Source organism: Athene cunicularia (genome assembly GCF_003259725.1).
Source record: "Athene cunicularia isolate RWA chromosome 2 unlocalized genomic scaffold, athCun1 chr2_part1, whole genome shotgun sequence".
NCBI classification, from domain to species: domain Eukaryota; kingdom Metazoa; phylum Chordata; class Aves; order Strigiformes; family Strigidae; genus Athene; species Athene cunicularia.
This window is the reverse complement of record NW_020799095.1, coordinates 1,202,568-1,219,191: the sequence shown is the minus strand read 5'-3', so window position 1 is coordinate 1,219,191 and position 16,624 is coordinate 1,202,568. Positions and strand designations below refer to the sequence as shown.

At 46.2% G+C, this 16,624-nt stretch overlaps 1 protein-coding gene across 1 annotated transcript in view; it reads left to right on the top strand.

The window, feature by feature from the left end:
* Positions 1 to 16,231, top strand: part of WNT3A (Wnt family member 3A) — a 37,108-nt gene extending 20,877 nt beyond the window's left edge. The window contains exons 2-3 of the mRNA XM_026842537.1: positions 11,997 to 12,262; positions 15,244 to 16,231. Coding sequence (XP_026698338.1) covers positions 11,997 to 12,262; positions 15,244 to 15,723 — 746 coding nt within the window. The 3' untranslated portion in view covers positions 15,724 to 16,231. The remainder of the gene's footprint in view (positions 1 to 11,996; positions 12,263 to 15,243) is intronic.
* The last annotated feature ends 393 nt before the right edge of the window (positions 16,232 to 16,624 follow it).

Below are 16,624 nucleotides of genomic sequence, written 5' to 3'. Positions count from 1 at the left end.
GAAAGGAAAGTGTTGAAAACAAAACAGGTCCCTGTTGCTGCTTCCCCCTTTCACTTGTGCTTGGAAGCTGGGCTGTGGGAGGTTCATGAGGGAGCTTGTTTCCCCCGGGGATTTCCAGCCTCATTTTGCAGACTCAAAGCGTTCCTCTGTTTAGGTAAATGTTAAGATGAGCTTTCAGCTAGTCTTGTGGAGACCCGGCACCCACTGCCACTGTCTTCCTCCGCTTCCCAGCCTAGGCAAGGAAGAGGAGCAAAAATGCCAAAGGAGAACCCTGTGCTTCTCCTTCCCCCTCCTCCTACTCCACAACCAAATCTCTGCAGCTGCATCTTGGTGTATGCATGGGAGATCTTGCTTATTGAGGGGGTCAGCACTGGGGAGGCTTTTCCACACCTGCAAGAGAGCAGGGAGAGTTTTCAGACCTTGAACCTTGCTAGAGGTGATGCTTGGGGCTGGGAGCGTGACGGGTTTTGGATGAATGGCCAGTGGCTGATTCAGCCACGGGTATTGATTGTACTCTGGGTGCTGCTGAGCTCTGGGTGACCCTCTGGGGATGCTCAAGGAGGTGTCTCACAGAGAGATCGCGCATCTTTGCACTGCCCACCTCCATCTTGTGCTTTTTCCTGTGTTGGAACTCAGGATTGAGAGGACGTGAAAAGCGGCAAACTGTAGCCCAAAACTAGGGGAAAATCCAATTGTTTCCAAACACTAAACTCAGGACTCAAGCAGAGCAGGAACTTCTGGAGATAACGTGGTGTCTGAGTGTGTGTGTGTGTGTGTGTGTCTGTGTCTGTGTGTCTGTGTGTGTGTCTGTGTGTAAAACAGCCTTGCAGAATCCCCCAGCTTTAGCAGGGCTTTGAAAAAGATCTGGGTGGTGATTCAAAATCCAGGTTATGACCTGTGACCTTTGGATGAGAAATTGTTGCCATTTAGGATGTGTTAGGAGGTCCATCCTTTTCATCAAATGCGTGTTTCTTCTTGCTGCGGGAGGCAATCACACCGGTATATCATTAACTCACAGAAAAGGAGGCTGTAAAAGAAGTTGATGGGGGACCTTAGCCCACACCCTGCTGGGGTCTGCTCAGAGCACAATATCCCAGCGACCATGAGATTAAGCTAAAGAGAAAAGTGAAAATGCTTTTCACGATTCACACGCCCTTTAGATTGTTTTATTAAACCATTTGAATAGGGATTTCCCTTTCGGCCGACAACGGGGCCCGGCCAATGCATAGTTCTAGGTTGCTATGACTTAGTTGGTGCTGGCTAATCACAAGTGAGGGCAAATTTCATATAAAATATCTCAGGCCATTGTCAACCTAATGCAGCGTGACAGTGCCAGCACAAAGGGGGATTCATTCACCCCAGCAGGTAATAAGGACGATTTGCCATACCAACCAGGCAGTCTCGAGGGGGGCTGTCAAATACGATCAGAGCAGCGAAATGGAGCCTCACATTCCATTCTCAGGTGGGCGAAGGCGATCCTTTTGTTCGACCATGTTGCTTCTGATAACAGAATAAGTTATTATTTTTTTTTTCCCTGTATCCTATTGACCAGAGGGGCTGTTTTGCACAGCAGTCTTTGGGGCTTGCTTTTTTTTTTTCCTTGCCTTTTTTTTTTTTTTTTTTAGTCCAGAAGGGACCTTGATGATGCTTTAACCTGGAAGGCACCCTGGAGAATTTCAGCCCAGTCCTTCCCCACTCCTTTTCCACCTTACCCTTTCATTAAGGACTTGGTCCTGTCACAATGAGCATGCTGTATCTCTGCTAATAACCCTCAATTGGCACACAGCTTCCTTTTGTCTAGAGCCTCCCAGGGACATGGGACCATTGGGGAGATGAGGGGACGGGGTAATTTGGAGCAGTTCGAAGGGCCGAGAGGACCATGCAGGACTTGAGACAGCAATGAAATATTCAGAAGGCAGAATTTACAAGGATGGTGGGAGGAGGGGATCAGACGCCGAGTGTTTCACACATGACCAAGCCAACAGAAAGACAGATAAAACGTGCTTGCATTAAGCAGGGTAGGTAGGGAGACATACATGGTAATGATTAGATCGACAGAGAGATAAGGCGATAGAGAGAGAGATAGAGGGATGTTTGCTTTGCAGGTATCAGACTTGAGTTACTGATACCAGACTGTCCAGCTGATTTGCCTATCTTGGGGGTCTGTTTACCTGCGATCACCTGGGGTTATTTTGACATTAGCTAATTAGCAAGAGCATGCCAGCCCTCAACCCACCCTCTGCTCACACAAGGGCTGGGAGGGTGGCAGGGAGCAATGGCCCTGCTCCCAGACCCCCGCACAAGGCTCCGGGGCTGCTCCAGTGTCTGACAATCTGGCTCTACCTGTTTCAGGTAGAGCATGAAAGGTTTGGAAGTGCAGGCACCACGCTGGAGGTTGCAGCTCTGTTGCGCTGGGTGCAACAATAATCATAAGCAACCAGCATTAAAAAAGAGGGGTTTTTTTTTTAAAAAAAAAAAAAAAGAAAGAAAGAAAATAAAAATAAAAAACATCTTTCAGATGTTTTAGGGGAACTTGCCCTTCAGGATTTTGCAAACTGTTAATCCAATCTCCTTCAATCCAACATTCTCTCTTATCTGTATCGCCTTCATGTTCCCTGGCAGGAATTGCCCATTTAATAATTTCCCTCCAATGATCTGAATCACAGCTAATCTGATCAAATGTCTTTTTAGGGCCTTTCATCTTCCCAGGGATGTGTTGACACTAGCATGCTGGTTCAGAGGAAACAAGAACTCAATCAGAACTTCGTTCAAAACACAGATGGGACCCAAACCTAACCTTTCCTTTAAGATATGCAAAAGTGTGGTTAACTTCTTGTTATTATGCTTTGCATTTGCATAAATCTTTGCATTTAGGGGCCTGATTTTTAAAAGGATAAAAAAGTCAAACAAACCCCGGAGCTGGATTTTGGTGAGAAACAGGGCAGAATCAGCTGGGCATGGAGTTGCCGTGGCTCTCTGTGACGAACGGCATAGGCTGTTGTGTCATGCAGAGCCCAGCACGGATCCACGGGGACAGCTTCTGGCTGGTATCACCTGCTGCAGTGTGGGTGCTCTGAAGCTGCATTTCTCCCACTGCTGCATCTGCTCTTGGAGCCACCCAAATCCCATTCCAGGGTTAGACCTGAAAGCCTCAATTACCTGCAGCCCCCCAGAACTGCTGTTTCAGCAAAACAGGCTTCCTCAGACTTGGAGATAAACCCACTTGGGAAATGCTGCTAAAGACTAGGGGACCTGAGAGAAGCTTACACAGCAGACAACGGCACCAGACTTCTGGGTTTCATTGGTGTAAGTCTCCAAACGGTTCAGGTCAGTCTTCGAATCTACACCGAGACTGTAGTCTTACAAACAGATCTTTGAGGAATGGACTAAGTGATCCTTCAGCATCCAAGGGATCCCAGGCAATCATTTAGGCTCCACTCTTTTCCAAAGGATCCCATGCAGTCATGACCTTCTGGACAAGATTATATAGCTTGGGACATGTCTTTAGAAAATTCTGGGGCTACTGCCAAGACCTATAATGAATATAAGCCCAGATGAGGTGCTGATAAGAAAGTAGCCATGTCTGCGGAGGTCAGCACAGAGGCAGCCTGAGGTACTGGTGTTCTTACAGAAGGCCATATGGAAAATGAGTGATCCAAGCACAAGCATCATTCCTAGAGTAGTAAGGCATCATGCAGTACTGGGTGAGGAGAAAAATCCTCCCTTTTGCTCCTCTCCTCTGTAATGTAAGGCAGTCACCAGGCTCTGATGTTACAAAAGTCTCTAGAGTTTTCTCAGAGTAACAAGGACTCCCTGACTGATGCCACTGTGATTGAGAAGAAAATCAGGGTCAGGACACTTGGCTGCTTGGTGTTTAGACTTGGGAGTGACATCAAGTAAAGAAATAAAAACTTTAAAGAAGCTCAGGATCTCTTCCTGAAGTTTGGACTTTGGAAAGCATTTTCCAATATGCCTAGTAGGAATACACATTGTCGAGTTTAGGAATGTGCTCTGTGGAATGATTCACCCTCCCACCAGGAAGCCTGACTTGTCCCCTCCTTTTATAATCCTTGTGTTGAGAGTATCCAAGGCTACCTCTTGCTCTTCTCCACCTTTCCTGATGGGTAGAAGGTGCATCTTTGAAAGCAAACAGCAAACATGGTACAAGAATCCCCTTTTAAGGAGTAAGGGGGTAACTGGGGAGCCTTCGGCGTCAGGCCAAAAGATGCTGTTGCAGGAGATCAACATGTTGAGGGCGGTGAGGATGGGTCAGGGGAAATATGAACACCGGAAACAAGGGCCTCTTCAGAGACGAGCTGAAGGAAGCTTGAGGCTGAGCCAGACAGCTTATGTAAAACCCTTTCAGTTGGTTTATCTGAGATGGGATCCTCTATTGCTACAATCGAGAGGAATGTGGTGAAACTGAAGCTCTCCTGCCTCCAAGGCTGCGAGAGCCAATATTTTGTTTCCAACGTTCCCAGTGTTTTCCCCACGAGCGATGTCAGGCTCTCAGCAGCCGTGACACCTCTGTGATCCTCCTCCTCCTCTATGATGGGAACAATGCTTTCTCCCCTCCAGCAGTTGGGCACTGTCTCTGCACCGTAAATGGATTTGTCAGCTTGGCGTGTGCCAAGGGGTTCCCTGTTCTCTGTCTTCACCTGGTGCCGTGCCAATATTTAATAGTTCTGATTGGCAAACAATTTCCTTCTTTGTGATCATAAAAAAACCCACAAAATCTTTTAACATTTTTTTCCCCACATTCCCTCCTCCTTTCTCTGGGGAGAAATATGCCCTGTGCTATGAGATGTGACCCTTCATTTTTCAGAACCATAGAATCATAGAGTGGTTTGGGTAGGAAGGGACCTCTAAAGGACACCTAGTCCCACCCTCCTGCAATGAGCAAGGGCATATTCAGCTACATCAGGTTTCTCAGAGCCCCGTCCAACGTGACCTTGAATATTTCCAGGGATGGGGCATCTTCTACCTCTCTGGACAACCTGTTCCAGTGTCTCACCACCCTCATAGTAAAAAATGTCTTCCTTGTACCTAGTCTGAATCTACCCTCTTTTAGTCTAAAACCATTATCCCTCATCTTATCACAACAAGCCCTACTGAAATGTCTGTCCCCATCTTACTTATAAGCCCCTTTTAGTGCAAAGAGCATCATAAGGTGGGGGGCATCACCCCCATGTCCTGAACCCTCAGTTCTTGGCTCTGAGGGGTCTGGTGGTTGGCAAGTTTAGCACAGAGGCCAACTGGGCTGAGGTACTGGAGTACCTTCTGCTGGTATCTAGGACAAGAAAGGCTGCATTGCTGCAGGTGGTCCTTGCTTACCCTGAACACAGATTTCAGGGCAGGCAGGCCATTCATGTTAGCGTAAGCCAGTAGTGATGCCTGCATATGTTTTTGCAGCTTCTGTGAGCTCTGACTCACCAGTCCCATCAGATTTCACTTCTGCTATTCCGAAAGCAGTTGTGCCTGCAAGGCTGTCAGTGTGAGCCTAAAGAAACCCTCTTCTCCTGGGGGGGGTCACAATCAACAACTGATGAGGCTTTGGCTCGAAGTAACTCTGAGAGGTACCCTTCAGAGCTCAGCCTTTCCTCCAGCTTTGGCTTCAGGGTACTTGCAAATAAGGAGCAAGCACTGACTTTTACACCATCAGTGCTTCAGGTCCTGCATTCCATGGTGAGGAGCATTTGGTATTAATCTTTCTGGCATCCTTCTTTTTCATCCAAAGTGGTGCAACACTGGCCTTTCTTTCAAACTCTTCTGGTTGAGTTTCCACCATGGAGGTGTTCATGGTTGACCCTCCCCACCTGGGAACAGCACAGATCTCCTGACACATCTAAGTAATGTGACCCTCTTGATGGATTCAAGAAGGAGACCACAGTAGGCTGATAGCAGCTCAGTAGTCCTCTTTATGCTACAGGTGAAAATAAAATTTACCTCACCCGAGTCAAAGACTGGGCTTCCAAAATTCTCAAAGCTCACTTCACCAATTCCTCACCATCTTCCTCCATTGGACAAGGCATTCCTCCCCTGCAATCCCCATGATGTCTAACCTGCAAGAAGAACCCCAACGATAGTAATCATGGGGAAACTGGGCTGTTAGGACAGGCCCCCAGTGTAAGAGTCAGGGCTGTGCTGGCTCCAAATACCAGAAGTACTAGTCTGCCCCCAGTTTTATTTCCAGTTTCTTTGTTCTTGGGTTTTATTTAGATTTTATTTTTTTTTTAATCCAGAGTCAGTGTAGTGTCAACTGTTGTGCAAATCCTAACATGACAGCTGTGGGTTTGTATCCCCTCGAGCCAAGGAGGGAATTGAAACCCTTTTTCACACTCCCTGGGTACATGCCCTACTAGACAAGTGTTGGAAGGACTTTACACCTTCCACCCCTCAGAGATCGGTGTCTGTGTGTCTGAAGCAGCTGAGACAACAAGTAGCTTTCTCTTGCCTTTTAGCTTTGAAAAACAAAGCTCAGAGAAAACAGCATGTCTTCTTCCCACAGTCCTGCTTTATTTTCTCCATTTTACCCTGCGTCCTAAGTGACTCTCCCAAGAGCACTCAGGAAGTCTGTAGTGTCAGAAACACCTTGCAGCCACACCATTACCGTGTCTTTCCTGGTATGGAATGGGGAGTAGGATCCTCTATTCAAGAGTAAACATGCTAATGATGGCTGGGAGGAGTGGCTAAGATGTGGGAACCTCTAACTTCAGAGCAATACAGGACAATTTTATTCTTTTCCTTGTTGTTTATACATTATCCAGCCCAAAAAGGCATTAAGTCAGCGTTTAACTCCAAGGGCTGTATTTCAGAAAAGGATGGTGACAGGGTCCTGGGCAGTAAAGGATTGTTGGCATGGGAGGTGTATCACCACAGAGCAGAGTCAGTAGCTGTTCTGGAGACATCAAGGTTTTGTTTGCAAAGGAGTTCCCACACTTCAGGAGGACCATCTAGAAAAGTGGCATGCTGAGTGGAAAGCCCTTAGAGCAGAGTCCATCTCTACTGCTTAGCTATCTGTTCTCCAGCTGCTGAGGTCTGCTTCCTTCCTCAGACGATGTATAGATCAGAACCGCCTCAAGCAAGACATCTTCCTTCGTTCCTTCGTTCGTTCGTTCGTTCGTTCGTTCCTTCCTTCCTTCCTTCCTTCCTTCCTTCCTTTCCTTCCTTTCCTTCCTTCTCTCTAAGAGTACACAGATCACACTGCTTTCTCTTAAAAACCAATCAGTGGAAACCCGTTTCTAAAATACCCACTAGTTCTTCAAGCTGTGGTCCAGGACATAAGACTTGCAACTTCAGCTCCCAACACATCTGAAGGTGAGTTGTGTTGCCCTGTCCCAGGAAGCTGTTGTTCCCACCAGGCCACTGTGCAAGGACGAAGGAAAGATTTAGGTGTCAAGAGTGGGAACAAGAGGGCTCAATACCATGGTACAAAAGTGGTAAAAAGGGACTGTAGCTTTTTAAGACCAAAATAAACCATTATGTTCATCTTTCTACATCACTGTAGTCCGTCCTTCCTTCCTTCCTTCCTTCCTTCCTTCCTTCCTTCCTTCCTTCCTTCCTTCCTTCCTTCCTTCCTTCCTTCCTTCCTCCCTCATATCTATCAGCTACCTGACCTGGGGATAATCATGTAGTCATTGAGGAGAAGATTCAGGGAAAATAAGTCACTATCTGGACAAAAGAACACTTGAGAGCTGGTTTCATATATTCATGCGGTTATTCATTTGCCGTCCTCATCCCATAACTTGATGACCCTGTGTTCAGTTCCAACACCTTCTAACCACAATTCTGAAGACATCGCTGAATTTAGCATTGCAGGCTCCTGAGGAGGAGATAAGCAGGATTGTCCCCACATATATGGATAAGGCAGCAGGAGCACAGAGTGACTAAAGGATTTGCCCAAATTAATTTAAAAATGGCCTGCAGTAGGAAATCAAATTGTACGTCACCTCATGCTCAGGCCTCTGAATTCTCATATTGATACAGCTCAGCCATGTGTCTTTGCATCCCAAGATGTGTCTGACGCTTAGACGGGGTGGTCAGGGGTGTTCTGCACAGGATATTCAGGCTCTCAGCTTCATAGGCCAGGCTCCTTCAGAAACAATTTCCAGAAGTGACCAGTGACTCGGAGAGCTCTGCATTAGGGGGTGCCTCCAAAACATCCCTAAAGGCCCTCTGTAAGTCTCAGCACCTTCTCCACCGGCAGCCAGCCCCCACAAAAGGGTCCAGAACAGAGTACCTTGAAGCACCAGCCACCCAAGTCTCTAAGCCCTACGGGGAAATTCGGGAGCAGGCAGGAATTAAAGAAGCTGAAGCCAGAGCTTTGGTGACCTTGTGCTGCACTGAAAACAAAGTGGTTAAAATGCTCTTAAGTCAACATCCCTGTGAGGTATTAGTCCCTATTAACCTTCTCTTGCCAGATGACTTTCCAGAAACTCTCTTCAAGTCCTAACGAGCTGCTTGTCTCCTGCTACCAGAACCACCCAGAGAGGAATGAGGCGACCTGACAAATACACTGCACTTTCCTGTTATCTTTGCTAAGTCTCTTGCATTTTTATATGGCACCTTAATAACCCCTCATTTCCATTACAAGTGCATGCTTTCCTTCTGTTTATCTGTATCTCTATACACTCCTTCTCCATTCCTGCAGCCACACCGCCTCCGGCTACCTGAGGAGCTCTTCAGAGCTCCGCGGGGTCGGGAGTGCTGAGCAACGGGAGGACAGCCCTCTAGCAACTCCAGGAGGTGGCAGGACGTGATTCACGCGACGGAGCTCTTCCATCTGCGTCAATATTGAACCCGGTGCCTTAAGTTAGGGGTAGGAGATGTAAACCCAGTGCCCTAATTTCGTGGAGTCATTAAGAGATCAGCTGCAACTTTCTCAAGAGACAAACTCCTAACCTCAGTGCCCCGGGGCCAGATCTCAGGTTCTTTGCTCTGCCTGCCTACATTCCCCAGGTAGTTACAATCAGATACAATGCTATTTGCTTCCTGTTGTGTGCTGTTAAGTGGTGGCTGCACTCCACCCCAGGGGTGGCTGCATTTCAAAAGCAGGGGAGTGATTACAGCCTATACAGGCTGTAAAAGGCACTGGGATCTTTCTGGGAAGAGACGAGCTGAGTATAATCGGTGTTTCTTAAGGCAAATCCTATCAACACCCTCCTGGAGCTGTAGGCTTTCTGCAAGATCTAGCAACAGCAAAGAGTTTAGGTAGGTAACGGATCTGGGATTTAGGGTTGGCAATCTGCAACCAAAGCTGTCCTGTAAGACCTTTGTTTAGCTACGACCAAGCCCTGGCAAACGCGCAAATTCTGCAGACCCTCTGGCTGTGTTGCCTCGAGCTCCCTCGTGGTTCGGTGAGCTCTGCACCTGTATGCACAGAGAAGCACCTCTGTTCTGAGATAATGGCTCCTGATGGAGCCCAGGTGGGATCCATGACCTGTGGACTCCTAAGCCAAGGCCATCGCTCTCATGCCCGCTCAGGAGAAGGTTTTCTGTGCAAACACCATGGCTGTAGTTGTTTTGTTTTCCGTCCCAGCATGGCAAGGCACAGGGGCTTTACATGGCATTTGCAAACATCAGTTCAGCACCTACAGCACCTTCCCAACTAGCCAAAGGCCTGGATCAGGTCTCTCCTCCTGAGCAGAGGAAGGGGTGGTTCCCAAGACGTGAGAGCTAACCTATCCAGCAATGTGCTCTAGCCATTACAGCTGTCAGACAGAAGGGAGAAGACAGAGAAGAAAAAGAAGAGGAAGAATTATTATCATCTTCCTCTCCTGTCCGTGGCATAGCAGCATCTCGAAAGGTTTTAAGATGAGGCCACAACAGGAGGAGGTGGAAGGTGTGTTAGCTATCCTCTGGTCAGGCAGTACCTCTCTGCCAGAGGGTAATGGCATTCATCCCACCAACTTATCTAACTGGCTTCTATGAGAAGCCTTTGCCTTTCACAGACCCTAGGTCTGGTCATCAATGTCCTTGGAGAGATCATACAAAGATCCTCACCCCCAAAATTTGGTTTCTGGATCTCACCTGGGCTTAGGCAAGTGCAAGGTATCAAGTTCCCAGTCCTGTTAGAACTGAACTCACCTGTTCAAGCTCAGAAGCCGAGCTTTCACACTGCTCAGAAACTACATGGTCACCGTTTGCAGGAAGCTGAGATCCCTCAGTCCGGACAGATGCTGAATAAGGGTTTTTTCAAAATCACATTGTGGAACTGAGGGTTCCTGCATTTTCCTTTTTTGGTTCTATCCCTCAGCGACTTACTAACCTCACGATGCGCATTGACAACACGTTCCAGGACATTGCTCATATCTTCAGCTTGTAAGTTCATGCACATTATTTGATTTGCATATTGTTGTCTTTGGTAGTCTTCCCAAAGTTTAGCAGTGCTGCACAAGTTCTTGCTTAAGCCTTCATTCAATCCAGCTGGGACTGCTCTGCAAGCATGCAGCTTTGATTTCTCCCCAAGAACATGTTGGCTTTTTTGTTCGGCATATTAAACTCTCTTTGCATTAGTAAAGCCTGGAAGCATCTAAAGTTTAAGCCAAAATGCCCTGGGAAATCTCAGATCAGCAAAATATGGTGCAGAGAAGGTTTGAGTGGTTTTGAGTAGGCACCTCATCAGCTGATGCAAAGCTCGGGAGAAGCTGGGGAAGTTGCACCAACTGAAAACCTGACCTTCTGCCTTTATGGATCCATTCATATTTCAACACTGTCCTAGCTAGTCATCTGAAAGGTGTCAGAGACAACAAGCATTCTTGACTAACTGGTCTACAGGCACAAGGTGAGCTCTTGTGGGGAGTGGTATAGGATGTTAAGGGAGGACAGTTATGAGAATCATTGTGCCATCTTTGCATTGCTTCAAGGGTTTGAGAATAGCCGTGTTCCTGACAAAAATGACATTTTTCTGAAGTCAAAAAGTATTGCAGTGGTGTTTTCTGAGGTGTGGTGTTGAACTCTAGGGTCATTTCTAGTGAGTGGAGAAATATAATGAGACCAAAACCGAGGGGGAGGATTACAACCTGGTATTTTGGTATATTCCCCATTTGCAAAGCAGTTTGAAATGTTTGGTTTTCATTTTGACACAGTGTAGAAAAAAAAAAAACTGTCATCCAGGAAAGCCAGCATAATGCTGAGGTGCCCTTCCCCACCCATCTCCAGCTAGGAGGAAAGGCTGTGAAGGAAGGTCGTCACAGGGAGTCAGGCTCCTCAGTCCCTAACCATGACATCTTTTGTCTGATTCCACCCAGCACCCTGAGGCAATGGGCAGAAAACAAAAGTTCATTTCCAGTCCCCTTGGCAGGGGCCTTAATTAGATAAGTGAGCAAAACTTTGGATAGATACAAGATGCCATATACTGAGCCCTGTCTCTAAGTGAGCTAGTCAGCCCAGGAAAAAGAACGTGGACACAGGATGCTTAGTTTACATAGTGAGGATTAGGGAGTATCTGGCCATCCTGGCATTTTCCTACCTTCCAGCCATCAGCAGCTCTCTCAGTTGAGAAGGAGGATGTGCTTTACCTGTTGCTGGTCCCACCACTAAGGGTGGAGGCTGTCGTTAAGTGTAGACCTGCATTTTCCGTGTTATGGAAACATAACCCAAGTTCCGTGCATCTGAAGCCAAGACAGCAGCTCAGGGTGCAGCTGTGCGGTGCATTGCCTGCAAAATACCACATAGTATATTCTATATGCCCCCTGAAACTCAGGTTTGCACTGCTTTTTGTTTTGCCGTGACCCTATCCTAAGGCCTGAGGATGACCTTAGTCAAAACTTCCTGGCTGACCTCAGTGGCCTTGAATCAAACCTGGTCCTGTCTACACAGAAGCTTATTTCCTAGTATAAGAAAACATCTTTGGAGAAGGTCTAAGACAGACCACAGGGAAGAGGAGATTCTCTTGGTCTTCTGCCATGCCTTCGAGAGAAGGTGTTCACAGGGCTGATCAATGCCATGCGTGGACCCTTCACTGGCCACTATTCATTGATTTCTCTCTTTCACAGCTACCAGGGAATCAGCCTTTGTCCATGCCATTGCCTCTGCTGGAGTGGCTTTCGCAGTGACCAGATCCTGTGCTGAGGGCTCGGCCACCATCTGCGGCTGTGACACCCGTCACAAAGGCTCTCCTGGGGAAGGCTGGAAATGGGGGGGCTGCAGCGAGGACGTGGAGTTTGGGAGCATGGTGTCTCGGGAGTTTGCGGATGCCCGAGAGAACAGACCAGATGCTCGGTCAGCCATGAACAGGCACAACAACGAAGCTGGAAGGACCGTAAGGACATTTAGTTTCACCTTTCTCAATCTGTCTTTAATTTTCTCTTACCTGCCATAATAAACAGTGGGAGGGAACTGAGGGGAATAACAAAACATAAATCTGGGCAGTTTTACATCACGAAATGATGATACCTGCCTTATGAGAGTTCTTGTCAGGGAGGTGATCAATGTACCTGATCTATGAAAGCTACAAATAAATTCGCCCACCGGGATACAGATGTGTACCTTGCAGTCACTTGTCCAGACATCTTTTACAGAGAATGGATCAAGACAGAAAGGTCTAGGGTGGGATTTCATCCAAGCTTGAAGGAATCATTTGAAATAGCTCAGTGAATGATGCTCTAACTGTGCCTGTTCACCTCCATTGGCTGTAGGAAGAAGGTGAGCTGTACAGCCAGAGATGTCTACACTGGAGACATCTGCAGTTAAGAGAGGTGGACCAGGGTTTATGTAGAGGATTCAGCTACTTAAGCAATTGCATTTTAATATAAACTGACATACCCTGAAGTAACCAGTCTGTCCTTGGGCTGTTACTGGGAAAGACTGTGTGGCTCCTGCAGGTCCTCTGCCATCTTGGGACTGATGTCTTAGACACCCCTGGAGCTCACAAATTACATTAGATGCATGTGTTTAGGCATCTGAGTCCTACTTTGAGTGTAACTGTCCATTTCCCTGGGATCACCACCTTGCTCTGTAGGCTTGAGAGCAGGGAAGAGCAGGAGAGTACTTCCCACCACCCATCTTCTCAACACTGTTCTATTTCCCAGGGAATATTTAAAGAAAATAAAAGGGAATGTGACTGGTACCTCCTGATTAAACTTGGACCATGCCCCAAAGCCAGCTGATGTAGTTTTCAGTTCAGTCATTGACCAAAATGTATAAGGGAACAGAAAGCACAAAATGTTGTCCTCATCACAGTGACTGTCTCATACACAGTGAAACTTTTCCATAAGGTGGAACAACCCTAGTAAGAGGTCATTCTCTTTTTCATCTCAAGAACAGCCCCTCAGTACCAGAAGAATGCAATCTATGGGAAGCAATTAGTGGAACTGAGCCACAAAGCTCTTGCTGATGGGGACCATGCTGCAGATTTTCTGAGATAACAGAATTTTTTCTTATGTAGTAAACTTGAGATAGCTTATTCCTCAGTGGAAAAAAAAGATATCTCAGTGTAACCAGAAGAAATTATTATGGTCTTGTTCCCTCAGCAGAAGGCCTTACACATGTCTAGCAGAACATAGGACTGCAGTGATCTATAGCAAAGCCACCACAGTAGTACTCTTCTAGGAAACAACTGTCCTCAGGCAGGCTAGGACTTCGGTCTCAGCTTCTCAGGTGGAGTTATCCCACCTCACACCGCAGGAGAGCTGGTCTGAAATAGGGAATACAACCTTTCAAAATGGAATATCACCAGAAACGAAAAATTGTCTTCAGTGTAGATGAGTACAAGCAATAATGTGGTTTCCTCCAGCACTGGCCCAAATTATCCCAGGTACCCCAAGGTATCATGCATTGCTGGTGGCAGTTGCTGGGATAAATAATGACACAAACAGGACTGTGGAGAAGTGGGGCAGAGTGGAAAGGAGGGATTTACCTTAAAGTGAGATTCCTTGGAAAAACAGTTTTGAGCCAGCATCCCTGTGATCACAGGCCTGCAGAGGTCTTTTTACTCTAAGTCTTGTTACTTGACACTGAGTTATTTTCATACGTTTCACAAATGTCAAAGATTAGAGAACAAGATGTCACACCATTAAATGAAATCCTCCTGTTTTATAAAGCACTAGTGTTTTCCATTGTCACTGTTCCAGCACTCATGGGACAGCTTTTCCAGGCCTCCATACTCAAGTGTTTCCAGCTAAACCTGAGCCATAGACAATGTTTCATACTAGTTCCCATATGAACTCAAACCCTACGACTACTACGCCAGAAGCTTTGATTAAGTTCGGCATGATTATATGAACCAAACATTTTGTGGTTCTCTCTGATCGCTAATTACAACCTCCTTTGCGGCGGGTGATACTCTGTAAATAACACAGGAAAGCACCTGGTGAACACCAAGGTGCTGATTCATGGCAAATCTTTTGGACTCAGGCTGGCACTAGTCTGTTCATGTACCTGGAAATTTGCTGATCAGTCTGAAAAGCAGATTATCAAGTAAGTTGCATAAGGCTGTCTCCCACCTCAGAATACTGGAGGGCAACACCTCTAGAAACCTTTAGACTAATTTCATAAGAGGTAAAAGCGAATAGCAAACATCTGGGATCAATAATCACCTTTCTGTTTATTCCGGGACAGTGTTTCATATTGAGGTCTGAGCTTTTCAAAATCAAAAGTTGGGCTCCTATTCTTGTTCTTTTAAATGGCTTTATAAAAATCATAAGCCTGGCTTAAAAATAAAAACACATTACTTTTCAGGTTTCTGTACATAGCTGCAGCAAGGCTAGAACCTTTTTGCTTAAAGTAAACATGAAATATATGTAAAAGATGGAATTCTGTGCTAGATGGTTAGGATTATTCATATTTCTTTAATTGCCAGTGGAATAAATGCACATTTCATTTATGAAGACGTTGTTTTAGTAGGTTTGTGTGTTCGTTGCTTCTCGGCCTAGATGTGTCTGAACTGTGTTCTTGAGTGACAGTAATGCAATATTCACACATGAACATTGATAAAAGTTAGTATGCACAAAAATCTCTTCAGCCTTTAGTGAAAGCACTTGCTAGATACTTAAAGTTGGAGTGGGAATCAGAGATAGTCACGGAAAACAATGAAGTTACAGAGCTTTTATCTGCCTTAGACACAGCATCTGTGCAGGGCATTAACTGGAAGATGAGGGAGTTTTTGTTCACAAGTGTGTAAATATATCTATGAAAACACTACAATTCTGTAGGAAATCCTGGCTAAATAGCAGAATGCAATATGTGTTTTGAATATAGGCTAATGTCTTCCTTCTTCTTTGCCTTTCCTCTCCTCTTTTTCAGTCTATTATTGAACTCATGCATCTTAAGTGCAAATGCCATGGCCTCTCAGGCAGCTGCGAAGTGAAGACCTGCTGGTGGTCTCAGCCAGACTTCAGGGTCATCGGTGACTACCTCAAGGACAAGTATGACAGTGCTTCTGAAATGGTGGTGGAAAAACATCGAGAATCCCGTGGCTGGGTTGAGACCCTAAGGCCCAAATACAACTTCTTCAAGGCTCCAACTGAGAAGGACCTAGTTTACTATGAGAACTCACCAAACTTTTGTGAGCCCAACCCTGAGACAGGTTCCTTTGGGACACGTGACAGGATCTGTAATGTCACTTCCCATGGGATTGATGGTTGTGACCTTTTGTGCTGCGGCCGTGGGCACAACACAAGGACTGAGAAACGGAAAGAGAAGTGCCACTGTATCTTCCACTGGTGCTGCTATGTCCGCTGCCAGGAGTGCATACGAGTCTACGATGTCCACACGTGCAAATAAAGCAGGCAAAACCCTTCACTGGGCTCCAAGTGGAGAAACAGATTTGAGCCTACTTGCTCTGAGGTTGCAGACATGAGAGAAGTCTACATTTTTGATATTAAAATAATAAAAACTTAAAAAAAAAGGCTAAAACCGGTTGGATAGAATAGGTCTAATGACTTCTGGGCTATCCCGTGGTACACCTGGCAGTCACACAACTTATGCCCCAACAATGTCTCCTGTAGGAGAGAGCAGTTTTTCAACCAGTGAACAACATAGAGCTGGAAAGAAGAGCATTAGCAAAAGCATGCATTTACTCTGCTCTCACCCGCTGGAAGTGACTCGTGTGATTAAGTGTCCTTTGAAAGACTTGCATCTTCCTAAGTATCTCCTTTTCCCTCAGCCAGGCAGAGGTTGTGTTGGACAGCAGCACGAAGCTTTCTGAGATCTATCTACATGCCCAAATGGCCAGACTCTGTATAATATGAGCAACAACAGCAGCAAAATAAATAAAAGCAGATAAATTAATATTTTTTTTTAATAATGCAAATACTCCTTTGCTTTTGCCCTGGAACCAGAGATGTCTACAAATGTATAATAGAGCTGTAGAGTGGACAGGCTCTATGCATGAACTTTTTAGCATAGTAGTTTCTGCCAGGTTTGACACAGAATCCCGTGACACTTATAGAGAGGGAGGGAGGGAGGGAGAAGGAGAGGGAGAGAAAGACAGAAAACTGCTGATGCCCTGTTGGCACACAGATGATGTGCACGGTACAGAAAAGTTCAGGGCCAGACATGTGGAGAGGACTTGGTGTAGTCATTGAGAAGGAGACAGTCCCACGAATAGAGATGTTGCTCCAACTGTGGCCTGGTATGTGGCTCAGCCAATGAGTCTTCCTTGAAAACACGTGGTGGAGAGTGA